At 36.3% G+C, this 27,655-nt stretch overlaps 1 protein-coding gene and 1 long non-coding RNA gene across 7 annotated transcripts in view; one reads left to right on the forward strand and one right to left on the reverse strand.

Moving 5' to 3' along the window:
- Nucleotides 1-27,655, reverse strand: part of KCNH7 (potassium voltage-gated channel subfamily H member 7) — a 646,875-nt gene that overhangs the window by 26,524 nt on the left and 592,696 nt on the right. For 5 of the 6 annotated variants that reach the window (XM_045033871.1, XM_023259396.2, XM_023259395.2 and 2 more), the window contains 3 exons: nt 13,694-13,946; nt 10,552-10,757; nt 7,913-8,012 (listed from right to left, as the gene is read on the reverse strand). In XM_045033871.1, coding sequence (XP_044889806.1) covers nt 7,913-8,012; nt 10,552-10,757; nt 13,694-13,946 — 559 coding nt within the window. The remainder of the gene's footprint in view (nt 1-7,912; nt 8,013-10,551; nt 10,758-13,693; nt 13,947-27,655) is intronic. The other variant, XM_023259393.2, reaches the window with a different exon arrangement.
- Nucleotides 6,779-27,268, forward strand: LOC123379163. The gene is made up of 4 exons (XR_006583260.1): nt 6,779-7,303; nt 10,573-10,674; nt 15,585-15,755; nt 26,166-27,268. It is a non-coding gene; the product is annotated as an uncharacterized LOC123379163 (long non-coding RNA).

Here is a 27,655-nt window from a genome sequence, read left to right on the forward strand (position 1 = left end):
CATCTACTTAATGCCTGATTGCTTACTCTCTTATTTATGGAAGAGGCCAAATGAACTGATTTAAGGCCACTCCAGATAAACTACCAACGATTCTTTAAAATTCTTATATGGCATAGAAATTAAACATAGAATTTTTCCTTTTTTTAAAAAATATATATATCATAATTTAAAATCTGAGAAACCAGGGACGCCTGGGTGGCTCAGTCGCTTCAGCGTCTGACTTCAGCTCATGTCATGATCTCACCGTGATTTGAGTCCCACATCGGGCTCTGTGCTAACAGCTCAGAGCCTGGAGCCTGCTTCAGATTCTGTATCTCCCTCTCTTTCTCTGCCCCTCCTCACTCACTCTCTGTCTCTGTCTCTCTCAAAAATAAATATAAACATTTAAAAAATTAAAAAAAAAAAAATAAAATCTGAGAAACCAGAAAGCAGCCCAAGGTAAAAAATGAATAGAGTTTAAAAATCAACTTGATGTGATTAAGGAATTAGTTTATGTCCTGTCAATTAAAGTTAAATGTGGCAAAACCAGACTGCTTAATTTAAGATTTCACATTTGCTCAATGATTTCATCGTTGAGCAGAGAAGATCACAGATCGTTCTGGTTTCCAGCATTGTGGGCAGCATTGGTTTCTCGGTGTCGCGTTTCCCCACTGAAGCGCTAATCTAACTGCCTGTAAGTATTCAGATCAGCATTTTCTTTTCTCTCCAGTGACACGGACATGACCCTTCTTAAACTTCTAGAGTTCATTATTGTCATCTCACCCTCTGTTTTTTTTTTTTTGGTTTTAACTTCTCCCCTCCTGAAAATTTGATCCACATTCCCCATCTTATGAACATATTTCATTCCTCAAAAATAATAATTGTTTCCAATTGTATGCTAGTAGAAGTAAAAAAAAAAAAAAAACAAAACAGCTTTCCTTTTCTAAATTGTCCTCACACTTGCTTAGTGAATTGCATCAGTTTCTGGTACAGCAGATAGGTGCAGTTTGGGGCAGCAGTGGGATTTGAGTCAACTCTGGCTTGGCTTCTCATCTTCTTGAAAATGCCTTTTTAAAAAACACTTGCATGGAGTCTTTTTCCAGTATATTCAAAGGTAAACTGAATTAACCATCACTTCTCATGCCTCCAATCTAAGTATGGATAATGCTAACATGGGTCTTTGTCATGAAAGTACCTCACAAATTACGCAACCATTTTGTCTTCTTGGCTTCAGAGGTCTTGGAGTTTTCTGTGGATTTTCAAATCCTCCCAGATGGTAAATGTTCTGTCCTTCCTACTACCTGGGCCTCGGTCTTAGTTTAACTATGACTTGATTTTGGATGCTTAGGCACAAATTCATCATATTTTTTAATTGAATTCTAACTTGCTGATTTCAACCCAGGACAAGTATTTGCGACATGTGGTGAAGGAAGGATCATTATTTTGTTCTCTTGTAAAACAGAACAAATTACTTAAATTTTTTTTTTTTAATTTTTAAATGTTTATTTATTTTGAGAGAGGGAGAGAGAGTGAGGGGAAGGACAGAGAGAGAGTTTAGACACAGAATCTGAAGCAGGCTCCAGGCTCTGAGCTGTTAGCACAGAGCCTGACACGGGGCTCAAACCCACGAACTGTGAGATCATGACCTGAGCTGAACTCTGACGCTTAACCAACTGAGCCACCCAGGTGCCCCAGAACAAATTACTTTATATACATGGTCTCTAACTCCTATAGTAAAAATTCCAGGGAAAAGCAGAATCATGAGAGAAGAAGCAAGAGTTAGGTATCTTTGAACTTTTCCAATATGTAAGGAGAATTACCCCACATTTATTCTGGGTTCACTGCCATTGGATAATAAACCAGCTGCTTCCTGGAACACAGGCCACATGGACAAGTTTCTTGAATGCAACCTAACTGCAACAACATTTTCTTATTCCTTATTAGACAAGTCAAAACTTCACATTTTATCATATAAAATGAAAGTTGAAAAGACAATTTATTTATGGCTTAAAAATGGAAACTGCTCAGGGTTAAGCTGGAGGTGGGTTGAAGGAATACATGAAATTAGGCTAAATGTATTATAATTAGCCTCTGGGTACCTCTAGATTTTGATGGACTGTTCCATTTCTGTTTTTTTTTTTCTAATTAAACTGAATTCTTTGATAGATATTAAATAGTATTAGATACTGTTTTTTCTTAATACTAGTTTTTTCTTAATGCTATTCTTATTCTATGTAGAAATAGTACTCTGAAGTAAGCTGAGGGAGTTTTACATTTTCCCCTTTGCTAGAAGTGAGATTGTATGTTTGCTCCTGTTCCCACCATTTTACAAAGAAAAAGTTTTGCTTGTTGATCTGGAAGCAAATGCTTATGCTCACTCCATCTTTTATGGAACCTTTATCTCAGATTAATGACCATTTTTATTCATCAGACCCGATAAATAGGTGCAAATTTTGGTCAAAGGGAGGCATTTAATGTGCCCTGTCAGCATTCGAGTTTTGTATTTTCTATTGGTAACAGTTTTGGAATAAGCTGAGCATTTTCCAGCTAGATGCATTTTAAAAAGTTATTCCATGAAAAATTGAGGTCTGAGATAAATTTTTTCATTTTATTTCAAATACCTTAGTTCCTCTCTAGCTTCAAGGAATGTTGAAAGGGGACTAGCGTCATTTTTCTATACAAATGCAAGATAAAAAACATTTAAGCTATCTTAAAAATGAAAATAAGCAAATCACATTTATATATCACTAAAATGCATAACAAAAGCTAACTACTGTTCGTATTGGAGGAGATATTCCAAAAAGATGCCAAAGTATACCACCAACATATTTAAGGCTTAATTTAATAGAATTAAATCACCTTTATTCTACAAAAATAAGTTCAACTGCATATATTTACTACTTACTTCAATAACTTTCATACTACTATACCACTTTGATACTGCATATTCTGTGCATAGGAAGAGTTGTGCAGAATATTCCAAATATTTAGTCACAAAAACCTTATCGGTTAAAACATACATGGGTGTGAGTGTGTATGTGCATATCTCATGTGCTATTATACATGCTATTGTACTTATAGACTATGTATTTTATAAAATAAACACAACATAAAATCTTAATTATTATTCCCATCACCCAATGAATCATAGCGTCATACTCTGAAGTAAGCACAACTTAACTCTGGAAACTACTTTAATCCAGACAATTTTTTAGCACGTTCCAAATGACTATACCTCATTTACTTCTGTTCTGTCCAACCATCTTAACAAGTCCTTAATAAAGGCCACTAAATAGGTCACTAAAGCATCATTTTTCTTCTTCACTTTCTGTAACAATGACTTTATTTCCATCTCAGGAACTGTAGGACCTCTTCCTACAATGACCTTAATTAAGTTGGGGGGTTCCGGGGCACCTCCAATCCAGAATTTCATGAAAGAAAGAGAACTACTTGAAGATTACAAAAAAAAAAAAAACACACACAAGATATTCTGAAACTCACGCCTAAACTAACAACTCTCTCTTGTTGAGAAGTAGGTTTATTTCATCAGAAGAAATGTGAAGCTCATGAGGACAAGCACGTTTATTAACACATTAATTCTAAGAGGTAAGTCCAAAATGTCTAGCGTCTATTTTGTTCAAGTCAACTTGCCAGAGATTCTATATACCTTTTCTTTTTAAATATTTTCTTTCTTTCTTTCTTTCTTTCTTTCTTTCTTTCTTTCTTTCTTTCTTTCTTTCTTCTTTCTTTCCTATTTTTAATGTTTACTTATTTTTGAGAGAGAGAGAGCACATGCAGGGAAGGGGCAAAGAAAGATGGAGACACAGAATCTGAAGCAGGCTCCAGGCTCTGAGCTGTCAGCACAGAGCCCGACGGTGCAGGGCTTGAACTTGTGAACTGCGAGATCATGACCTGAGCCAAAGTAGGATGCTTAACTGACGGAGTCACTCAGGCATCTCTTAAATATATCTTTTTGAATGTAAGCTCCTTAACAACATGTAGTTGGCATGATTGTAAGGGGTAGGGGGCGGTAAGGATTGAAGTCTGAAGAGTTCTGGTGCCTTAAGTAGATAGTGGATGGCACTGTAGGACTTAGCCTCTCTCTCTATCCCCAGTGCTCAGCTTTGTGTTCTTCTGTCTGGTTCTTGGTGCCTCTGCTGAGTGATTCAGAATCATCGGCGCTCTTGGATGTCTATGTTTCACACAAGCAGTAAACAATCGATGCATTTCATGGGCAGCTTTTAGTTGATGTACTTAATTTTCTAAAAGTTCCCTGTTCTTCATACTAGTGTATGTGTTTTTCTCTTACACATTAATTCTACACCAAGATATGTATCAAATGAGTGGCCACTCATTTGTGGAACATTAAATTGAGTCCATGAGGACTAAATTGCTTTCAGCAAATTTTATACTTGCTGTAGTGCTATGGAGTCCTAAAGACTAGTGCTAAAGTCTAGAATCGGTTCTCAAGCTGTGTATAACCAGAGTTAATTTGTGTTTTCTCATTGCCCAAATCATGCTTACTCACTGACACACCAGGAAATTTCAAAGAGAGGCAGGCAGGCAGGAAGGCATATCCCTTACTATCTACACTTGATATAAACTAAGTCTCATAGATTAAGACTGTGATTAAAGGAAAAGTTTCCAGAATTAATAGAAATGTCTAGTTGCATGAGCACAATATACAATATACACGCTCTGAGGGCCTTATCAGGAGATAAAAACAGATTATTTAGCTTGAGACTGAGGAAACTAAACAAGATTGAAAGGAGATTTAATAAATCTTCAACTGTATGGGGAACATTATTATATAGACACATTTTCAAGTTTTCTTCATCTCCAGAGAGATAAAAATAAGAGATTAACACCAGGATAAGGGATTTTGGTTAAGCCTACAGAAAAACAGCTTGACAGTAATCGTGCTGATTTTAGAAAAAGTTACCAAGAGAATAATGAAAGACACTGCAGAAATAAATTAGCACCTATCCGAGTGGCTTATTGTTCTGCGATCAGCTAGAGGACTCAATAATTAGCCCAATTAAGCAAATATGTATCAACCATTCTTTGTTAAAGGAATCTACATTTTTGTAGAGAAAAAAGACAATAAGCATTAACCACTGTGCAGGGCATATTTTGACAATATCACCAAAGGAAACTGACACAGGAATTCATAAAAGGAATAAAATCTATATATTTGGGCAAATCAAGAAAGAGTTCATGGTGGGGAACATCTCTCTACTTCTTAGATAGATGCTGCCCAATTCACGAATTGCTTATAAAACCAATTACATCTCTCTAAAAAAAGAGAGAGAGAGAGAGAGAGAGAGTTAACGTTGAATATATCATTGGAGATTAACCATGACTAAAAAAAAAAAAAAGGTAATTTTGGACGGTGGATGAAAACAGTGGTGTGGTTGCATGTGCCTATGCTTGAGGATAGGGAGGTAACTTCTGATTAAGGGAATGGCAGAAGCAAAAAGACACATGATTTACATGGAAGAGAGGGAAGTGAAGTTTACTCGAAGTGTAGTGAGTGTTGAAGCTAGTAGACAAGCTTCCCGAGGGAAAGAATTCAGAGAGAAAAGGGCCGAGGAAAGAACTTGGATGAAGGCAAAAGAAGAGAATCAAAAGGAAGATGCTCAAATTCTATTTCATTATTAACTCGCACTTTCAACAAATATTTGCTGAATACCTGCTGTGAGACAAACACTGAATAGTCTTTAGGTGACTTATAGGTGACACAACTTATAGGTGACTAAATATTTCCCACCTTTATAGAGTTTATAATCTAGGGACAGATAACATCAATTAAATAATGATGCCAATGGACATAGAAGTACAACTGGAATTAATGCTGCAAAGTAGATGAGCTGCTGGGAGAAAGCCAGATTAGGGTTGTTGAGGGAAGGGGAAGTCCTTAGAGGGCTTTAAATATGGGCATGACATAAACATAACTGCATTTAGAAAAAAAATCACCAGTGGTCCAGAAAATAGATAAGAGAGGGGCAAGTTAGATCTGGGGAGGTGAGTTGGGATGCTGTTTCGGTATTCCATGTGACAGATTATGGTAGCTTGGCCCAGAGTTGTGGCTAAGAAGGTGGAGAGAAGTAAACTAAAGGGACCTCATTTGAAAACTAAACGAACATGTGGGGCACCTGGGTGGCTCAGTCGTTGGGCGTCCGACTTCGGCTCAGGTCGTGACCTCGCAGTTCGTGGGTTGGAGCCCCGCGTTGGGCTCTGTGCTGACAACGCAGAGCCTGGAGCCTGCTTCGGGTTCTGTGTCTCCCTCTCCTTCTCTGTCCCTCCCCTGCTCGCACTCTGCCTCTCTCTCTCAAAAATAAATAAACATTAAAAAAATTTAAAAAAAAAGAAAATAAATAAACGTGTAGTGGAGAAATAATAACAAGAATTGATGGAGAGGTTGAGAGAAAGTCACCTCCTAGATAGATAATTGGATTAGTGCAATTGATTGGGTTGTGGTTCCATTTAGAGATCTGGTAAATGATGGAGAGAGGTTTCCAGAGGGCCATGATGAGTTCAATTTAGGGAATGTTCAGTTTGGGCTGCCTTTGAGATTTCAAGTCAGTGGTTTGTTTTTTTTTTTAATCTTTTTTTTAATGTTTATTTATTTTTGAGAGACAGAGTGCAAGCAAGGGAAGGGCAGGGGGAGAGTGAGAGAGACACAGAATCCAAAGCAGGCTCTGGATTCTGAGCTGTCAGCACAGAGCCTGACACAGGGCTCGAACCCACCAATTATGAGATCATGACCTGAGTCGAAGTCAGATACTTAACAGACTGAGCCACCCAGGTGTCCCACAATTCGATGGTTTAATAGGCAGTTGGATATATGAGATTGAAGCTCAGATGGTCTGGGATTACAATGTGAATATTCACATCTCTTATGTGAGAATATAAATAAACTCAATATAAATGAGATCACCCAGGAAAGAGTTCGTCTAGAATGAGAAGAGAAGAAGAGCTAGGGCCATACCTTGAGAAAATCTAATAACTAATAACTGGTTTAGAAGATAATGATCCTGTAATTCTCCTCAGGGAATTACTGAGCATAGAAGGAAAATAGGAAGAGCGCAGTAACACAGATGCCAAGAGAATATTATTCAAGAAAAAGAGGGGACTTGTTTTAATGAGAGCCAAATAAGGTGAAGAATAGAACACTTATTGGATCAGCATGGGAAAAGTGTAGATGCTTCTCCAGAAAAGCCTTCACTCATCTGCCCACGCACAATTAAATATACCTTCATCTGGGTTTCCATCGAGGTTATTCTGTTACAGCACCTGCTGTTTTTATTCAGAATTATAAAAGGTATGTGCCATCTCTCTTCCTAGGAAGGGTAAGGGCTGTTTTACACAATTAGTTTCTCAGAAATTGAGTAGTTCTTTAAAAATGTGAAATGTTAAATATTTTTTGAATACATGAGTGAAACATAAAGAATTGTTAGAAGGGCAGAAAAACCCAGAGACGAGTAGGAGTGGCAAGCACTTCAGAGGGTGTAAGGATGAAGAGACCTAACAAATACCACCTTCATCCATGTCACACACGCCTGTGAGAGGGTTTAGCACTCTGGCTGTCACAAGGGTCCTTCTTCCAGAACACTCTGTTCAAGACTTTGAGTGTAGTTATTCATCTGCTATTAATTGGTCTCCTTTTTTTTTCTCTCTTTTTCTTTTTTAACCAACCTACTCTATATCTCTATCTGTGGTGTCCCTGTAGATATCAGATGGCTTTGCTGAATGCCATCATTGATAACTATCAATCAGAAAACACATTATTAGCTACTGAGAACAGCAAAGGATTTGCCTTTCTAAAATCCAAATGAAACTTACCCATGAAATCAGTAGTAAATGGGCATTTAGTAAGAGGAGCTAATCACCACATGCTCTACGTTTAAATTTTAGAAATAAAATGCATTACCTTTGTCTCCTTCACTATCAAATGAAAATTTCCTTCTTCGTAGCTTACAGTTGTCTCCTTCAGAATCATTCACAGACTGTGATCGTAGTAAGAGATCAGCCTTTGTTAATGGACATGAAGATAAAATGGAAGATTATTCAATTTGAACATATTATCAGTAACTTCTCTACTGTTTCATATCATTTCAACTACTTTGAGACTTAACTATTAGATTGCAGGCAAATAGCTACAATACTTTGTTTCCTGGTTGCCTCTAAATTATAAAATGGACTAATAGAATAATTCAGGTAGTTTCACCATCTGATGGGGAAATCATAGTTGTATAAGTTATTTATCAGAAATGTTTAGGAATAATGTCAACATTTAGAGACAACATATTTCTTCATGTAGAATGTATTTTATGTAACTTGGTAAAGTTAAAATAAAAATAATAATTAAAAAAATTGCAGGGGGCTCCTGGGTGGCTCAGTCGGTTAAGCATCTGACTTTGGCTCAGGTCATGATCTCACGGTTCATGAGTCTGAGTCCTGCATCGGGCTCTCTGCTGTCAGCACAGAGCCTGTTTCAGATCCTCTGTCCCCCTCTCTCCCTGCCCCTCCCTTGCTTGTGCACACACTCTCTCTCTCAAAAATAAATAAATGTTTAAAAAAAATTCAGAATCTGTATTACAGCAGGGAAAAAAGTGTAAGCTAATTATAATTAGCTATGATGTTAAAATACATGGTAATGATTACAAAGTTAAATTTCACAACAATAAATACAAAGTTAAGTTCAATGAACACTATGCTGTAAGCATTTTCTTATTTTGAGCTATTTATTATTTCTCCTTCCTCCCCTTCTGGAAATTATGATCATTTCTGTAATAAGAATGGAAGCTCCCAAATAAATAAAACAAATGGAAGTTCCTATTTTCTTTATTTGCTTGCTGCTTAAACTTTTTTTTTTAATGTTTATTTTGAGAGAGAGAAAGAAAGTACACATGTGCAAGGAGCAGAGAGAGAGAGAGACAGAGACAGAGAGAAGCCCAAGCAGGCTACACACTGTCAGCACAGAGCCCAACATGGGGCTCAAACTCATGAACCGAAAGATCATGACCTGAGCAGAGATCAAAAGTCGAATGCTCAACCGACTGAGCCATCCAGGCTCCCCTGGTTGCTGCCTAAACTTTTTATGTGAAGAAGTTATCTGGGGAGTCTGGGTGGCTCAGTCCCTTAAGCGTCCAACTCTTGATTTTGACTCAGGTCATGATCTCATGAGATCAAGCTCCATGTTGGGCTTCACACTGAGTGTGGAGTCTGCTTAAGATTCTCTCTCCCTCCCTCTGCCCCTCTCTCCTACTTGTGTTCTCTCTCTGTCTCTCTCAAATACATAAATAAATAAATAAATAAATAAATAAATAAATAAAAGAAGTTATCTTGCTGTTCATCAAGGCAAAATCAGAATGAGGTTGGTGACATTAAACAGATTTTAATAAAGTACTGAATTCAAACCATTATAAAAAATATATGCTCTTGATAACTTGAATCTCTTATCACCTAGATATTTTTCAACTTCAGTGTTTTGAAAAGAAGCTATTATCTGAGCTGGTGCTTCAGATCATGAAATGGTACCCTGGTGACCTTACAAGTTTATCCTCTTTAAGTCTCTCACAGTACCTGGGAATGACTAATTCTGGGGAGAATTAAATCTACTACCTTTTACCTAACTATTGACTTGAGGATTTTTTCCTTCCAGAGAGTATATTAGTTAGCATTAACAAAAAAAAATAAACAAGAAAAAAACCCAAAAAACAAACAAAAAAACCCAAAAAACAAACAAACAAAAAAAAAAACAGAAGTTTTAAAAGCCCTAACATTTGATTTCTGGCAAAAAGCTATTTAGAATCAGAGCTGAGGTGATGGGGTTTTGGGGAGGAAAGAAGGAGGAATAAACTAGTAATAAATTGTAGACTGCAATTCTGTATTCTTAGCATAGTGATGTCATAAAGACACATTTTTAATAGTAGTAGAGAGTGAAAGAGACAAAGGCTACACTCCTAAAATTCACTCAAGGTTAAATTATGTGTAGAATCATTTAAAATATTATTTCTACTAGACCATATGCTATTCATTCTATAGCACTAATTTTGACTCAGGTTTAAGCCTGATTCATTTATATTTCTGTGATTTGGAAATTGTGTGAAATATGGACCTAAAACTTGAGTGAGTTTAAATGTTTCATTTTTATTGAAAAGACATTGCTAACCCATGTGTGGTATAAATAATAGCTTGGAGAATATTCTAACTCTTGTGTAAAATAAGCTCTTCTAGGGGACTTAAATAGCCTAAGATCATTCATATCTTACAAATAATTGGCACACTCAATATAAACCAAGGCTATTTTAAATCAAGTATGTCACCTAAGTGTTTCTGAAAGGTCAAATTTAATTGACCTCCTTGAAGTTATTCAATATATTTGAAAGTAATTAGACAGAATTCCTTCCCTATAATTTAGAAATTCCAAAATAAGAGTTGGTATCCAAATATTCAGAGTTGGTAAAGTTTTGCTATATTTTGCTTGATATTGCAGAAGAATTTTGGCAATCCAAGAATAAAATAAAATGTCATAAATCCAAAAATAAGTAAACCATTAACATATACCTTTGCACTCTCATGCCTTAGGTTAAAAGTCAACTCTAAGTTTGTGAGAAAGTGGTCGGAAAACTCGGGATACATATCCAAAACCTCTAACAAGTCTTCTCTCTGGATCTTATGCAAGTCACAGTACGTGAGAGCTCTTACATCTGCATTAGACTTTCCAGGTTTGGCATAAAGATGAACCATTTCTCCAAATATGTCGTTTTTCCCTAAAAATAAATAAATAAATAAATAAATAAATAAAGGAGGTAAAAGGAATGTGAACTTAATGCTTTCTTTCTAAAAATACAAGGGGACCAGTGACCAATCCATGGGCCAAGGAATTCAAATGGAAGATCCCTTGGCCAACAGACACTAGAGCCTCAAAATTCCAGTACCTCCTACTGATTGCCTCAGTCATGTTTGTTTGCTGAGTGGTATTTTACCTGTTAACATACTGGTCCTGATATAATGACTATTATTTCCATGTTTTGATTTTTTGGCTACATGCCTAGAAATGTAGCAAATATGTTTTTAGTCTGCTATGCCTTACATGGCTAGAAAAGGGTCTTGCCATCCAGTAGGTGTGGCCCAATTTTGTCAATCCAGGAATATGAGAAAGGCAGCAGTGAGTCAGATTCACAAACTTTCTATCTCAGGATGGTCTCCAGGGGTGATGGCAGACATGGGGGTATAGTGGCACACTTTCAACACTTAGAGGACTAGGGGTATAATTTGGACATACCTTGTTTCCTTTACTAACCACTTTCAGATTTGCCCGTAATGACTCTGTCCAATTATTGAATATATCTAGCTTTATTTACAGTCTTGCTTTTTACCAAATGGCCTTTACTCTAAAAGTGTGTCCTCCTTGCTTTCTTGCCAAACCTGGGATTATCTCAGTGTCTGGCTTCTGATGGGTTCTCTTCATCCCCTCTCCCTGGCCACATGCCACCTACTTTTCCAGGCTTTGTTTAATACTGAGGATGATGACAGCAACAACAAATGCTTATTAAGAATTAAGTAGGTGCCAGGCACTGTGTCAAATGCGTAGGTGAATTATCTCATTCAATCCCTAAAATAACTTCATAAGGAAGTTACTCTCTATTATTTAAATACCATGACTATGAAAAGAAGATTGAAGACGTAAACTGATTAGACCAAGGTCACCTACTTAGTTGGGTGAAGGGAGGGAGAGAGTAGCCATGTTTAAATCCCATGCATTCTGACTCCAGTCAAAACTTTTTCACACTTGATATGTTTATCTCCTCCCAATATTTTACCTGAATGTCATGGCCATTTAGGTTTTTCTGTCTCTGAATGTCAAGACACTTAAAAATTATAGCTGTGAAATAAATGCTTAATATCTACCAATAAATTATCTATCATAGATCTTTTAAAGATCATCAGTGTAAAATGGTACTTTCTTATATATATCTTGAAGCTTCTTTTCAGATTTAGAAAAAACTTTTTGGATCTGTTAAGTTATTTTTTGACAGACAAGCTTATATATACCCAACTATAGAAACTATCAAAGACTTTTAAATGATAAAATTCTAACCAGTCAAAAAATGCTATAATGTTCTTATTTTAAATGTGAATTTAATGGGTAGAAATCAGAGAGCACATCTCTATGACAGAAGCTGATATGGGAGAGAATATATTAACTTTGTTTTAAATAAATACTTAGCTTCAAAATGGAACGAAGAATCATAATTTGTGAGGATTTTAGGTGCAGATTTGCATGGAAATGGGGACAGAAGAAAAGAATCTCTTGAAATTCTTTATAGTTTTAATACTTCAGTATAGATATTGTCAAAGAAAAGCTCTCAACTAAATTCAGCATGGGCTTTGCATCTTAATTAGTTTACACGACTGTAAAAATGAGCAAAAACTAAGCCAGTCAGCGTGTACTGCTTAACTACACTCTAAAATTACTGTTTTATAAAGCAAGAAGTCTTGTTACCTCCCTGTAGAAGGTGGGGCAGGCTCATTCTAAGATCAGGAAAGCACTGAAGCATGCTTCTTCCCTGGCAACATACAGAGCAAACTGTCAAGGCCGAATGTGGTGAAAATCCAACTTACTATGTAGCCACTACCTGATTTATGTTTTTACTCTTTGCCTTATGCATCTTGTCAATATGGGATTTTAAAAAACCGTCATTAAAATAAAATGATCAAAATATATAGGAATCACTCAAATTTCTTTGTCCTGTGCTAGGCCATACTCTGGTCCTACTAGGCAGCAGAGAAAACAGACAACATCCTGTCCTTTTGGATGTTGACATCAAGAATCTAGTGAAAGGAAGTCATTGAATTACATGTTCATTATCTAAATGGACCTGGATTTAATCCACAGGAAAACAAAAAAGTGCAAATGTTCACAAACATTGGGAGTGGATGTTCCCTCAGGGAGACTGGGTCTTAAGGCTGCTGGCTAGGTGTTAGGGACGAAACACTGATCTCCTTTCTCTCTGCTTCCTTCCTCTTCCCCACTCTTCTAACAGTCCAAAGAAATCCTACAAGTTCACACTGACTAAATTTGCTTTCGAAGACACAGATTGGACAGACGGACATTCTTTTGCACCCAAACCAGTTTAATTAGCTAGTAATTTTAATTTCCTCAACACCTTTATCCCTGAATGCTAAGTTCATAGCTCATAGTTCATAGGTCATAGTTCACAAGTAAGGACTATGTAATTCCATTTGGTGGGACACAGCAAGTAAAAGTGCAGAGCATACAGATGAAACCTATCAATACACAGACACAGTTCATGACAAGGCATTGGCACATGCTAGCAAGTAACCCACAATGGACACATTTTATTTAAGGTGTTAAGGGATCCGAAATGAATCCAAGGCCCTCCAACATGAAAAGCGAAATGCTGACTCTTTTCATACATTTGGGTTCTGATGTTTAAGTAGCTTCCAAGAACTAAAGAGAGTCATGGAAGTCATTGGAGGAAAAGCGAGATAGTCAAGAAAACGTATTTTCTGCAAGGTCAATTTGATTTGAATTGAATTTTAAATAAAGCTTTAAAATTACTATCAGTCTTAAATAGTACTCATAAAGAAACAGATCAATCCTTTTTTTTCTATCATTTTAAAATACACATTGCACTAGCTAACAACTGAATCTGTCACCATCCAGTTCTAAAACACTCACCCAGAATAGCTACCACAATGTCATCTTTGAGGATTTCGATGGAGCCTCTAGATAAGAAATAAAGTGCAGTGAGAACATCCCCACAGTGAACCAGGGTGTCTCCTGGAGGTGCATGGGTGGTCTTGAACTTCATTGCCAAAGCTCTAAGGCAACCTTTACTTGCCCCCCGAAAGGCTTTGCAGTTTTGCAGCAAAGTCTGGTTGAGGTGTAGACAAATATCAGCTTGTAAACATTCTGGGAAACCCTTTAGGACCTGAAGAAAAAACATAAAGAGTTTCATACTACCAGTGCACAGGGTACATCCACCTGAAATAAAGTATATTTCTTGCTCCCAGAACTGCAGGTGTAGTCATTGTCACACGAGTTCTTACAATGCTTCTACCTCTCCAACCTTAATGAATACTTGGTTTGCTAAACATGTCAGAATTTTAACTCAAATACTTGTTCTCTGAATTAACTGCAGGCATTCAGACTCAACACAAATGCTGTCTCATTAAAATGTGATGCCGATGTTTCACACTGCTTCTCATTCCCTGAATTATGTGAGGTAGCATCATACTGTGCACATATATAATGCAATGTGACAATTAATAAGACATAACTAATGAGAGGCGGTACAGCTAGGAAGACAACCTTTTGAAGGAATCTCAAGTCAATTTGGATTGCTATCTCTGGTATACATTTTAATTATAATTAGTAAAAATAATGATCCTGAAATAGCCATGGCATTTGTAAATGTCATATACAAGAGAGTGCTCTTAGCTAACAGTACGTGGAATATTTATGTTTCATATGCACACTATTAATACTAAATATTTTGATTAGCACTGAAAATAGAGAATGGGAAGGATAACAGCAAACATACTTTAAAAGTATAGTTCTGTTTTCAGAAATGGAAATCGTGCCAGAGTTTACAATGCAAACATAAAGCTTCTAACAGCACTACTGTTTTGACAACTTATTCAGTAACTGATTTAAAACTTGTAGAAGAAATTAAATAATAACTTGTGACAAGTGCTACTCAGTTTAAACGGAATAAAATTGTATATTATTTTATAAAAATCCCCAGGATATGGGCCAAAGACACTCAACTCTTACTTCTCTTTGTGTGTCTTAGTTATCTTGGGTGTCGTATCTAGATTTTAATTCTCATGTTGACTTTCCTCTGTCATTAAAAATAAATCCATTTAAATATGCTTTGGAGTAGAGGGAGGAGGCAGCACATAGTACCTAATAACGCAATTTTAGGATTTCCTAACCTTTGGGTCAACCTTGCTATTTCTGTCCAATAAAGCTAAAAATAATCATGAATCATTTGTACAGATAATTGAAATGTATATGGTCCATAGGAGAACTTCAACTTAGATCATATTTGAGTTACCTTACACTTATTTCTATTTTATATGTTAAAGCAGCCACAGGTCTACTGCATCTGTAGGACCACTGTGTGATGCAATTGGTCAGACCAGTTGTGGTATCAAACAAACGGATCAATTAGAGACCTAAAACATGGCAGCCACTATCTGCAATCTTGTTTCCTTCATGGTAACGTCACCCATAGAAATGCGTCAAGGGTGTTTTAGAAGAAAACTCACAGAACATGAGTTCTGGTCATGAATTTGCCACAGGATGACACTTGTGCAAGTCACTTGATCTCTCTGTGTTTCTTTACCAGAGAATAAGAGCTTTTACAATTTTGAAAATTGCCGTAAGTTACCAATTCATAGTGTGCCAATTGCTAGATACCGCTTACCCAGCTCCAAATATCTGTAGGAATTCAGAGATTTGTCCCGAAGTTTCTGTATTACCTGGCTCAGACCTGAAAGAAATGAGCCTTCCTCTGAGTTCCTGGGCACTCATCTGAACCTCTGTCTTTAACTCTCCCTTTTAGACTTTGTCTACATGACTGGACTTCTGCCAGATTTCCTGCATGGACGGAAGACTTCTCCAAAATGATAACTTGCCTAGTCTTTGCCCATTTTTGCTTTGGGGGGCTAGTGGATCTTTCTGCGCTCTGTCAGATCCTACACAACCCAGCTCCTCTCCTGGAGCCAACCCTCTGGTACGTCACTGATCCCTCCTACCTGGGATTCTTTGGCAAGTTATGCTAGACTAGAATTGAGTGATGTTTGTATATGGTTTTCTGAAATGGGACCACTTTATTTGGAGGTGTTACAGTAGGAAAAACCCCAGTTCACTGGTCTTCCTGCACACTTTTCCTCCCTGAAGCCCATTGTTGTGGTCTTGGCATGATTCTCAGATGTCCCCAACCAGGTAAAAATGTAAAGGGCCTCACACCAAATAACAAGTTAGACATATTTATTTTTCTCCTAAGATTTCGCTTATTTATAATAAGGCACAAAAAGACATTTTATATTTCACATAAATGGGGAACTAGCACTTCTACTATAATAGTTGGAATGAGATTATTGAGCTTATAGCTGCTATTTCTGGCATTTTCCTGAAGTTCCTCCATTACACTTTCTGAGTATAGCTTGCTTATAAAAGGAAAAACTGTGCATGTGTGTGTGCGTGCACACGTGTACACAGGTGTGTATGCATGCTTTGAATTGGAAGGTACAGATAAGATAGACATAGGGACTACTCATTTCTCTGAGCACATTAGATGCGCTATGGAATCAGACAGGCATGCGCTGAAGTTCTAGTTCCATCACTTACTAGTTGGGACTTTGGTTGATTCAATTCAATTTCTTGAGATTCAGTTTCTTCAATTGTAAAAATAATTAGTAATATCTACCTCACAGGGTTGTGCTCACGATTAAATGTGATAATGTATGTAAATCATCCTATCCATTGTAGATGTGCCATAGACAGTTTATTTCCGACTCTTTTTTGTCATACATATTTGTTGTTCCTGAAGAGCTGGTAAATTATCTTTAGCCAGAAATTGAGATATGCAACATCCAGTGTATTCTCCTTGGTCTCTGGTGAATAGAAAATTCACCACTAACTTTTGTGTTCCATTGTCTCAACAGAGTTTAAGATTTCTTTTTTTCCTCTCCTCTTTCTAACTTCTGTTTCCTGTTTCTGACGTGTGTTAAATGTTTTGGCTTATTTGCACTTAGGTTTTCACTGTGAGTGTTCTTAAATTCTTTTTGAGAGTAGGCATTTACTAAATTAATATAAATATATTATTGGAATTCCAATATTCTTAGAGACACTCAGAAGACCATGAAAGGCTCTTGGGAAAGTCTTTCAACTTCATTCTACTCTCTTCTCAAGTGTCCTTGTTAAGTGTCATTTTCCTAGCATTTATCCTGTCAGATGTGACACCCACTGGAAAGACTGGTCTCAAGTTGGAGGTACCATAGAGTTTCATGGAGAAGTCTTTGCTTGTCCACAGAGAAGATACACACCTGTTAGTATGAAGGACTTGTCCAGATTAAGGAATTGTCCTGTGGGGTTAGTCCTTCACTGACTTTCTTGATTTTCTTAAGTCAGCTGTGTAGATCACTCAAGTAAAATTCCATAGAAGTTAATATTTAGTAATTGAATGTCTTACTAGCCCAGAGATTTAAATGTCATACATAAGTCAGCAGCTTATGTATGAATCTGGGGCATGCCTAAGTAAAGAGACTTTATAAAAGCAGAGTTAAAAGACAGAAACACTAGAGAAATAGAGGTAGAAGAACACTGGAAAGAGTGAGGAGAATGGGGTAGGTTTAAATAGTAGTCATTGGAGACACCCATTTCCATTGGTCCCAGCAGTGTTCCCTTCCTTACTTCCTACTGATTCATTGTACTTTTATTTGTCAGTTTTAGTTCCTCTGCTAAATTCCCTGACACAGAACTTCCTCATTTAACACTCAAATATTGGCATTTTTACCAGGCCTAGAAGATCTGGTAGTAAAGGGTAGCTATGTCAAACACACAGGTACAAACTAAGACACAAGCTGGCTTTGTGATTGTTAAAATTCTTTCTTTTTTTTTTTTTAATTTTTTTTTTCAACGTTTATTTATTTTTGGGACAGAGAGAGACAGAGCATGAACGGGGGAGGGGCAGAGAGAGAGGGAGACACAGAATCGGAAACAGGCTCCAGGCTCTGAGCCAGCAGCCCAGAGCCTGACGCGGGGCTCGAACTCACGGACCGCGAGATCGCGACCTGGCTGAAGTAGGACGCTCAACCGACTGCGCCACCCAGGCGCCCCTGTTAAAATTATTTCTACTCCATGCAATATAACCTTCTCTGTCAAGTTCTGAAGCTCTGAGGGTACACAGCACCTTTCACTGTGTATCTTGAGTCATTATTTATTGAGTTAATTAGATTTCAAAGACCAAGGAACATCACAGAGAATCAAGTTCATGGCCTGCAGCTTGGAAAAGTAGCTCTCACTCTTTTAGCAAATATGTAGTAAGTATCTACCCTGTACCAGGCACTCTACTGGGTATAGAAGCATAACTATGAAAACACACACACACACACAAAACAAACAAAACAACAATAACAAAAAACATGTTCTGAAAATATCCCTGAAAATTTACCTAAAGCCCAGATTTAAGTGCCCAGATTAAAATATATATATATATATATATATATATATATATATATATATATTCAGAATTTCCCATTGTTTGCTCTGCATGGACATTTATAGCACACATTTGGACATTTATAATAGACATTTATAATACCAATGGTTGTTCAAATGAACCCTCAAAATACAGTTAGTTAATTAGGTGAATGAAAAGCTCTCATTTAACTTTTCTAATATTTGCAGTTATGAGGGATTTTTTAAACTTTCTGATGCTCCAGAAAATTTTTTCAAGGCTAATAAAAATCTCATGTCTTTTTTATGGTATAAGGTCACTTGAATATTTTACAAATGTAAGGTTATCTCCCCTTTACTTCACTTTATGTGAATAAAACTCTTTGGGATCCTCAAATTATGTAAGACAAATGAGACATTCATTCTTTTGAGTTTGAAATGCTTTCTGTGATTGTTAAAAGCAATCAACCCATAGTTTAGTATCAGAGGACCCAAAGTTTAAGGGCATTCAAACAAGGATAACCCAACAATTACAAAATACAATAGCATGATCAAATCAAACTAAAACTCTGAAGAATCACACAAAGAGCAAAAATGGAAATAACTATTCCATTGTAGGCACCTATCAAACATGATTAAATATTAATTCAGACTATTTAACTTTACACTAAACTTCTCTCAAATGTGAATTTGCTGACACACACCTAATGGAATAAATACTACAATACTGTTAATATTTGCAATTATGCAGTGTGTGAAGTCAAATTTCTTCCACACTGAGCAATGAATACAAAATTTAGAAAGGAATGGTGGCTGAGGTTAATATAAACCTGCAATTTCTGATTTGATATGAATGTGCCCATCAAAATGACATTAGTCTCATTTTCTTTTTAGTAAGCAGATCTTAAATTAAACTTTTATACTTAGGTCAATAAAAACAATTATAGTACCTAATTTATGTATTGGGGTTTCAGTGAAAAACAAGTTTGGCTCAAGTCTATGACAGATTATAATCAGAAAAATGTGTCCAGGGCTTCCATCAGTGGAGTCTAAGAAAACAGATATTAATGAATATTAATTAAGATGATTATTATTGTCTTTTATATGAAACTATTATATCATCCTTCAGGGTGAGGGACTGCTGTCCATTGGATTTTGCTCTGGAAAAAGTTCTCTTGTAATCATACTTCAATACAACTTTGTCTTTTAACAGTAACTATATGTCTGGTGGGTAGGGCAGGTGACGTATAGTCTTAAAGCCACATTCTCTTCCCCATCCAGAAGTTTAAGGCTTCCCTTTATTCTATGAGTCTCCACGGTCCTGGCCTCACCCCTATGTGATTAAAGGAAGGTAGAGGTTGCAAGAGAGAAATGTAGTTAGTTCCTCAATCAACTTTTACCTGGATGCTGATAGGTAAGGATTTTCAAATTAAGTCAAATATTCACAATATACTCTATTATTCCTTCCTCAAATTTAAGATACATGATTCAATGTTTGCTGTTTATTAGGCTGGACTGCCAAATACTCTTTTATGGTGGATACACTTTCTAAATTCTGTTAGAAGAAATCAACAATGGAGTTTTTTTTATGAAGATGTTCTCCAGACACCATCTATAGTGTTTTAAACCCTCTATGGGCTCTGGAAAGAATCACAATGTATTTTCTTATAGATATCCTCTATCCAGATAATATTGGAAAGTTGGTTTATGTTGTAATGAATGCATTTTTATTTGTTTCACTTAGCATAGCTGCAGAGAGGAACATTCCTAAAGGCAGGCTGAAAAGAGCACCGTTGAAGAAGACAGTCTGTGTCAAATGATTCCCCTGAACAGCAAATTAATCTTATGAACAAGTTTGGTAACTATGATAACTCACATTAGGAAATTTTCTGAGGGGCTTCTCTGGTTCATTAAATACACTTAGATCTTGACAAATTAGGATTAATCAAAACACAAATTAGCACTCCCCTTGAAACACTAATCCTCAAGTGTGATTATCAAATAGATGATGCAGGCAATATATTAAATCTTAAATCTCTGCCCTTAAGACTTTATAGCATTTTCTGATTCTGATAGAATCACTGTTTGCCATGTGGGCATTCAGCATTTGATAAATCCTTACCACTTACAAGATACTGAACCTTGCTTTTGTTGTTTCTAGAAACTCATGCATTCCCTAATTTTGAGGTCATCCCAGATCATGTTATTGCTACGGTTATGGTTTATCATTAAGGAATAGGAAACATATAGTTTTCATCTTTCCTTGGAGGTTACATGTTTAATACTTCATGTTTACCCACTGATCATGAAAAGTGGATTGTTTTAGGAGTTATAAACATTCAAGTGTATGCAGCTGTGGTCTGAAGCTCAAACTGCTTTGCTATCTGCTTTCTTATTTTACCTTCATGTGACTAATGAGAATAAGGAGTTATTTTATTGTATAAGGATACCATATCTGGCCAGATTGTTGGCAAAGCAAAGTATCCTGCAATCCATGATAGGGGGCTTTATAAACCTTGAGAAAATTAACTAATTTTAAAAATGTAACTTTTCCACATTTGTCATGTCACATGGTTACATCATTTAGAAACAAAATCATGAACAGAACAGAAACGTGCCACACGCAGACAGGGAAACCAGTGTCATAAATCCTGAACCACTTTTGATACAAGTAATGATTCCTTGAAAAATGAAACAGTTTTCCCTCCTGCTTCTTCTCCTTGCCTCTCTCGGTTAACAGCATGATATGTGAGATGCGTCTTTGCTTCCAGAAGGACAACTTTAAACTGACTCCGATTAAGTCAGGGCCAAGGATGAGTTGGAGTGTGGGTAATGATGAGTAGGCAGAAAGGATTTATTGCTTTTACATCCATGTCCTTGTTACCCAGATTCTGGAGTTCTGCTGACTCAGCAGAAGACTGATTATTTTTATTTTATTTTATTTTTTAAAAGGTGCATTAAGATGTATGCAGTAAAATCTCAAGGGAAACCCACGGAACCCACTAGGTTTTCTTAAGGTAACAGGAGGAACCTAGATACTGAGAAACAATTGCAGGACCTTCCCCTGAACCGAACTCCTTGAGAGAGGGAGCAAGGGCAGGCATTAACAGAATAAATTACAGTGGGGTCTATTGGATGCTTTGAAAACACTTCTTCCAAAATGGATGAATTGTAAATGACCTGAGCTTGCTCACAAAGAAAGGAAAAGGGAGTGCAGTCTGCCAGGTAATGAAAAGAGTGATTTAAGTACCACCCTGTACTTGATATGCTGTTTTGAACTTAAACCTAGTTTTGTTTTCAGAAACCTTTCTCATGTGATAATATTTTAGAATCAAATGTTTTGATTCAACTTTATGTAAAGCATAGAGAGTGGTGATTACCTCATTTTTTATATGTGAAAGCTTAAATATAAATGCATTAGGGATTTTATTTGTGGAGGAACGAAGACTTCAGACTTAGTCTAGGGTTCCTTCAACTATTTGACTTACCACAGCTGTCCATTACACTGGATTTCTAAAGTTGCGTCTAACGTGGTGACAAAACGTTCCCCATTCATTTCATTTATTGGTTTTTATCAATAATTAACAAAGAATAGAAATGTAGCATAAATGTCATTTTCACTCTGTACCAGTTAGGGTATTTGTTCCTTCGAATGGTTAGGGTCAGACAACAATTCCAATTGTTTCCTAGAAAAAGTGATGACTATATCAGCAACTACCAAACTTTTCACAAAATAGGAGAAGCTTTCAAAATAGCAGAAGTTCTCTTCCTCCACCTATCTGATTCCTCTTCTGTGAAATGTATTGATTCTTGCTACCCCGGCACTCTAATAAATGTTTCAGATATTGTTCCTACACATTTCTACGACTGCCAACTGAATTTTAGACCAGCTGTGCGTGTTCTGAAATCTATTTATGCCAGCTGTACTTGTTAGTGGAATCATGTAACTTAATCATGTTGCACATAAAATAATAAAATATGTGTAAAACAAAAGAGCAGTTTCCTTCATCCCCATGAAAATAAAAAGCTAAATGCTTTGGAAAGACTTAATAAAGATGAGTCATCTTAAAAATTGCAACTACAGATTGTTTTTACATTAAGTGTACGTGCTTAAACATTTATAAAAGTAGAAATGTTATATAGTCCATTAACTCTGACTATAATCCAAAACGTTTTAAAAATTATTAAAACATGACCAGAAAATCAGAAATACATGGATATTAAGAACCATACTTTATGATAACCTTTGGATCAAAGAAGTAATGCAGAAAGCAATAAAAGGAGAACAAGTCATACCAAAACCAATGCAACCACAGAAAAGCTTGCATTGAAAGGAAAATGTACAGTCTTAATGCCTTCGGTATTACAGAAGAAAGACTCCAACAATAAAAGACCTTAACACAATCTTGAAAATAATAGACCAATCCAAAGGAATAAAAAATGGGGAATTAATGAGGGCAAACTCTGGAAATAAAAAGAATAGTGGCAAGTATAAATTAATGCAAAGGCTAGTTCCTTGAACAACATCCAATGAAATTCATAAATCTTTTGAAAGCCTGCTAAAGGAAAGTAGAGAGAACAAAACATACAAGTTTAGGAATGAGAAGGCAGATGTACCTGCTAATACAGAAAAGACTGGGTTAGAAGTGAACCCTACATGCCATTTTACAACTCTGAAAGCCTAGATGAAATGGACGAAGGCTTCACAAAACAAACATTACCATATTGGCCATGGAAGAAAAAGAGTAAATAAATACCTAGTAGAGTTGAAATGGTGATTAAAGACCTATATGAAAACTTCCAGGACCACATGGTTTTACAGATAATTTCTTTCTAACATTGAAAGAGTATATAAGTGTATGCCATATCAAAATAGAGGCAAAATTCTAAGTAATTTACTAACCAACAGAATCAAAAAAGAATAAAAAACTCAGTGACCAAGTAGCGTGTATTTCAGGAATGCAAAGATGTTTTAAAAGTATTAGTCTTAATGGTGAAGTTATTTTTATTGAAGTCAGCTATCCCTATTCAAAATTGTTTCAGAAGATCTAGTGAACTAAAAATCATAATACATAGTATTTAAAAAGAGAGAATGAATTTCTTTCTTTTTGATGCTGATATGACTGCACACCTAGAATATCCAACATAAATGCTCAAGGAAAATCCTCCAAAACCCGAAACCAAACCAAATTACATTAAACTAAGAAAAAGTCCTATCAAAACAATGTAGGGAATGTACTAGGTTGCTGTAAAGAAGATAGTTTGACTCCTTATTATCTATACATAGGTAAAAATGGAAATGTGTAATATATGTCATTTGTTTAACTGACTATGCTGTACAAAGTTGAAGAATAAATTTAATAGCAAAGATAAGAACTTCTTTAAAAAAAATTTTTTTAATGTTTATTTTTGAGCGAGAAAGAGAGACAGAGTGGGCGTGGGGGACAGGCAGAAAGAGAGGGAGACACAGAATCCCAAGCTGGCTCCAGGCTCTGAGCTGTCAGCACAGAGCCCGACCCAGGGCTCGAAACCACGAACCATGAGATCATGACCTGAGCCGAAGTCAGACGCTTAACTGACTGAGCCACCCAGGCGCCCTCATACATTCTTTTTTTTTTTTTTTTTAATGTTTATTTATGTATTTTGAGAGAGAGAGTCTCTGCACTGTCAGCACAGAGCATGATGTGGGGCTCAATCTCACAAACTGTGAGATCATGATCTGAACTGAAATCAAGAGATGGACGCTCAACTGACTGAACCACCCAGGAGCCCCAAATTATATACATTCTTGACATTGTTGGTAAATCTTGATATTGGTTACAATTTCCGACTCTCATTAGCCAGATCTGACAATCTCATCTTGGATTATCTCAAATGTCAATGTGGACTTTGTTGTAATTGAATGAAAACAGTCATATATCTTATCTGGAAGAATAAGAACTCTTAAGTAGCCAGGGAAAATAAGAAAAACAAGATTAGTTAGGGTTGACCTACTTTGTCAGATATTAAAGCATAGTATAAAGTCACTAAGTACAAATTATTATATTGCCATAGGAATGAACAAATAGAGCCAATTTGAAAGTAAAGATACGTATACCAATTATATCTGACAATTTAATGTTTAAATAAGATGGTATTTTGAATCAATAGAAAAATAATGACTTATTTACATTCTACCTTCTATTCAGATAAAGAAAATAATCTACAAAACTACATTTCAAACAGAATACAGAATTTTCTTTCTAATCACACAACAAAATTTACAAGCAAATCTGGGACACTACTTGTATAATCCATATGTTTCATAGGACCTTTGAAAATCAGGACAAGATCTCTGAACTATATAAGTTGACTAACTGGACCATATTTAAAATAATTAAAAAAAACATTTTTAATCTGTAAGATATTTTTAACAAAATCAATATATTGAAAAGAGATTAGAAACAAATTGCGATATAGATGACAGACAAAACACTATTATCTATAATTCACAGAGATTTCTTATAAAATAAGAAAAAGGTAACCAAAAAACTATGCAAAAATGCTACGTATAGGTAATTTATATCTTGATTAACCATACGTGCTTTATTATAATGCTGTGACCTCAGTGTTTTGTGTCTATTGTTCAATATGAAGCACTGGTCATTGACAAAGCAGACGAAATTAGAGTCAGATTCTGGGCTAAAGTGCCCATCTTAAAATACGACTAACACCCCAATTTCCTGGCATCCACACATAGTGATTCCACTGTTAGAACAAGCTGAGGGTGGGGCGCCTGTGTGGCTCTGTTGGGTGAGCGTCCCTCTTGGTTTTGGCTCAGGTCATAATCTCACAGGTCCCGAGATGGAGCCCTGCGACCAGCTCTGCGCTCATGGTGCAAAGCCTGCCTGGGATTCTATCTCTTTCCTCTCTCCCTGTCCCTCCTCTGCTTGTGTGCACTGTCTCTCTCTCAAAATAAATTCATAAACCAAACCAAACCAAAAAAAAAAAAAAAAACCAAAACAAAACAAACAAAAAAACCAAGATGAGGGCTAGTAGAAATGGAGCTCTATGATTCAAATACAAGAATTATACCTGCACAGAATGAACCTTTGACTTATCTTCTCACCCTGGTAGATGTTTCTAGCTACTGATATGTTTCAGTTCTGTGGTGGTGTAAAGCACTGTGATCTAAGAAGATTCCAGTGGAGTGGGAAAAAAATGAACTGCAGCACTTATATAAATGATTTAGCACAGCTCCAGAGTATGAAAATGTGCTGGAGCCTGAATAAGAATGATTCTTATCAGTTCTTAAATTGAGTGTAGACTTCTGGGGGTGACCCGCCTGACCAATAGGAGCCCCAAGATGCAAACAAAAAGAGGTTTTTAAGGAACATCTGCTATAAAAGAGGCAAGGATTATATATTTTTTCCACTCACACTCATCCACACGGATAGCATAATGTCTAAACCAAGAAAACAATTAAAAAATATGTCAATTCCTTAAGTACTACTGCCTAAAGACTATAAGAACAATTGAACTGGATGAACTTACTCTTGTTTGCTTTTACCCCTAAAAACTGATATAAAAAAACTCTGGCATCTGTTTGGATGTATATTAAAAAAATAAATAAAAAAAAAAACCACCTAAACTCTGACATAGTGGGTGGACTATTAATATATCCATTTCTTTCTTTCTTTCTTTCTTTCTTTCTTTCTTTCTTTCTTTCTTTCTTTCTTTCTTTTTCTTTTTTTACACATCCATTTCAATATAAATTTCCAGGTTCCTGCAATGTCTCAGATAATTCTCCCACTAAAGAAAATACTGGACTTTATTTTGTGAGAAATTGTGAATGGCTTGATTTCATTAAGTTTGATAAATGCTGAATTACTCTGATATTTGAATTAAAAGGGACTTAAAGTCATATTTACAGAATGTTGTAAAGCTAAATTGTGATGCCTTTCTGTATTTTTTTAAATTATAGGCTAAATCTGTGTTGAATAGTAAGTGACCTCAAACTGAATGGAGTTTGAATTACTCCTGTGCTTCTAGGACTCCAGAGAAAGTGTTTGGAAACGCCATCACATGCTCCAGCAGGAGGAGGTGCACTCTAGAGTTCTGTTTGAATAGTACCATTATTTCAAAGAGCTAAAAAAAATTGGACACATTTCCACTATCCTATTGTTGGGAGAAGAACATTACTAATGAACGGAAGAACTGCAATACGTTCACTGCCTCAGTGTGGTGTTTTTGCAATGACTATTTTTTCATGCGTAAAGCCCCAGGCCACGTTGTCATTTCCCGTGGTTCAGGAACCACCGAAGATAAAATCCCACTGTTAAGAGCTCCCTTTGCACAGAAGCAGCATGGTGCCAGCCGTAAATAAGTCCTTCTTGATAATGGTTGGAGACAAGGATGAAGTGACCATAATCATTTGTGAAACATGATGGAGCACATACCATTTGGGACACGAAAATACCAGATGCCTGTCTGAAGTCTGCTATTGTGCATGTCAGGGGGCTCCAGATGGCACTTACTGTTCTGTGTGCTATTTTTGAGACTTTAGAGTAAGTAGCTTGGTAAAAAATAGGAAAGACATGCACCTTGCCCTTTCTAAAGCACATATGGTTCAGGTACTGGCTACACTAGGCAAGCACGTGTGCTAGGAGATTTCTTGCTAGCGAGAAACTTTGCTGCCTACACAGTTTCTGTAGAGCCAGGCAGTTTCTGTTAACTAATCAGCATGCAGATGAAAACATCTTCTAAAGTACATTGTAGACAGCTATTTTAATACAACTCCTAAATAGTACCTAGGTATTTCCTTACAGAAAACTAAAAGATGTCTCACCAGTCCTGATGGGATGAGCCCTGGGTGTTGTAAGCGATGAATCACTATATTCTACTTACTGCTGAAGCCAAGACTATACTGTATGTTAACTAACTTGAGAATAAAAAATAAATAAATAAATATAAAAAAAAATAAAATAAATGCAGGTTTTTGCCAGTCTCCATGCCCCATTTTCAAATGTGTGAATTTACTCGCTAGTCTGTGTAGAGAAGCAACATGTGTGTTTTTTTTTTTTCAAATTCGGCAATATCTGCAATGCTTTTTGCAGGCTGACTGCTGGTTTTGAAACTATGCTTTTTTGTTAAGAATATTACCGGTCAAACAAAAAAAAACATCAATGCAAACTATACACCAATATGAAAATTGTGTTGTGCTCTTGGTATCTTTAAATGTAAGTGATTTTCTTCTCTGAAGAATTCCTAGAATCCTTGCCTGCTAGAGGGGTAAATATGAGGCCACCGTATTTTTAATCATGTTTTTAAAGTTTATGACTAAAGAATCAAAGGTTTTCCATTGACCCTATTTATCAACTTGGCTGCATAAAGGATCCTTAGAAAAAGTTAAAGGGGCATGAAAACAATACGGTAACAACAAGCCATGCTGTTCTGTATATTTTGCTTAACATT

This window comes from Felis catus, chromosome C1, assembly GCF_018350175.1.
Source record: "Felis catus isolate Fca126 chromosome C1, F.catus_Fca126_mat1.0, whole genome shotgun sequence".
NCBI classification, from domain to species: Eukaryota; Metazoa; Chordata; class Mammalia; order Carnivora; family Felidae; genus Felis; species Felis catus.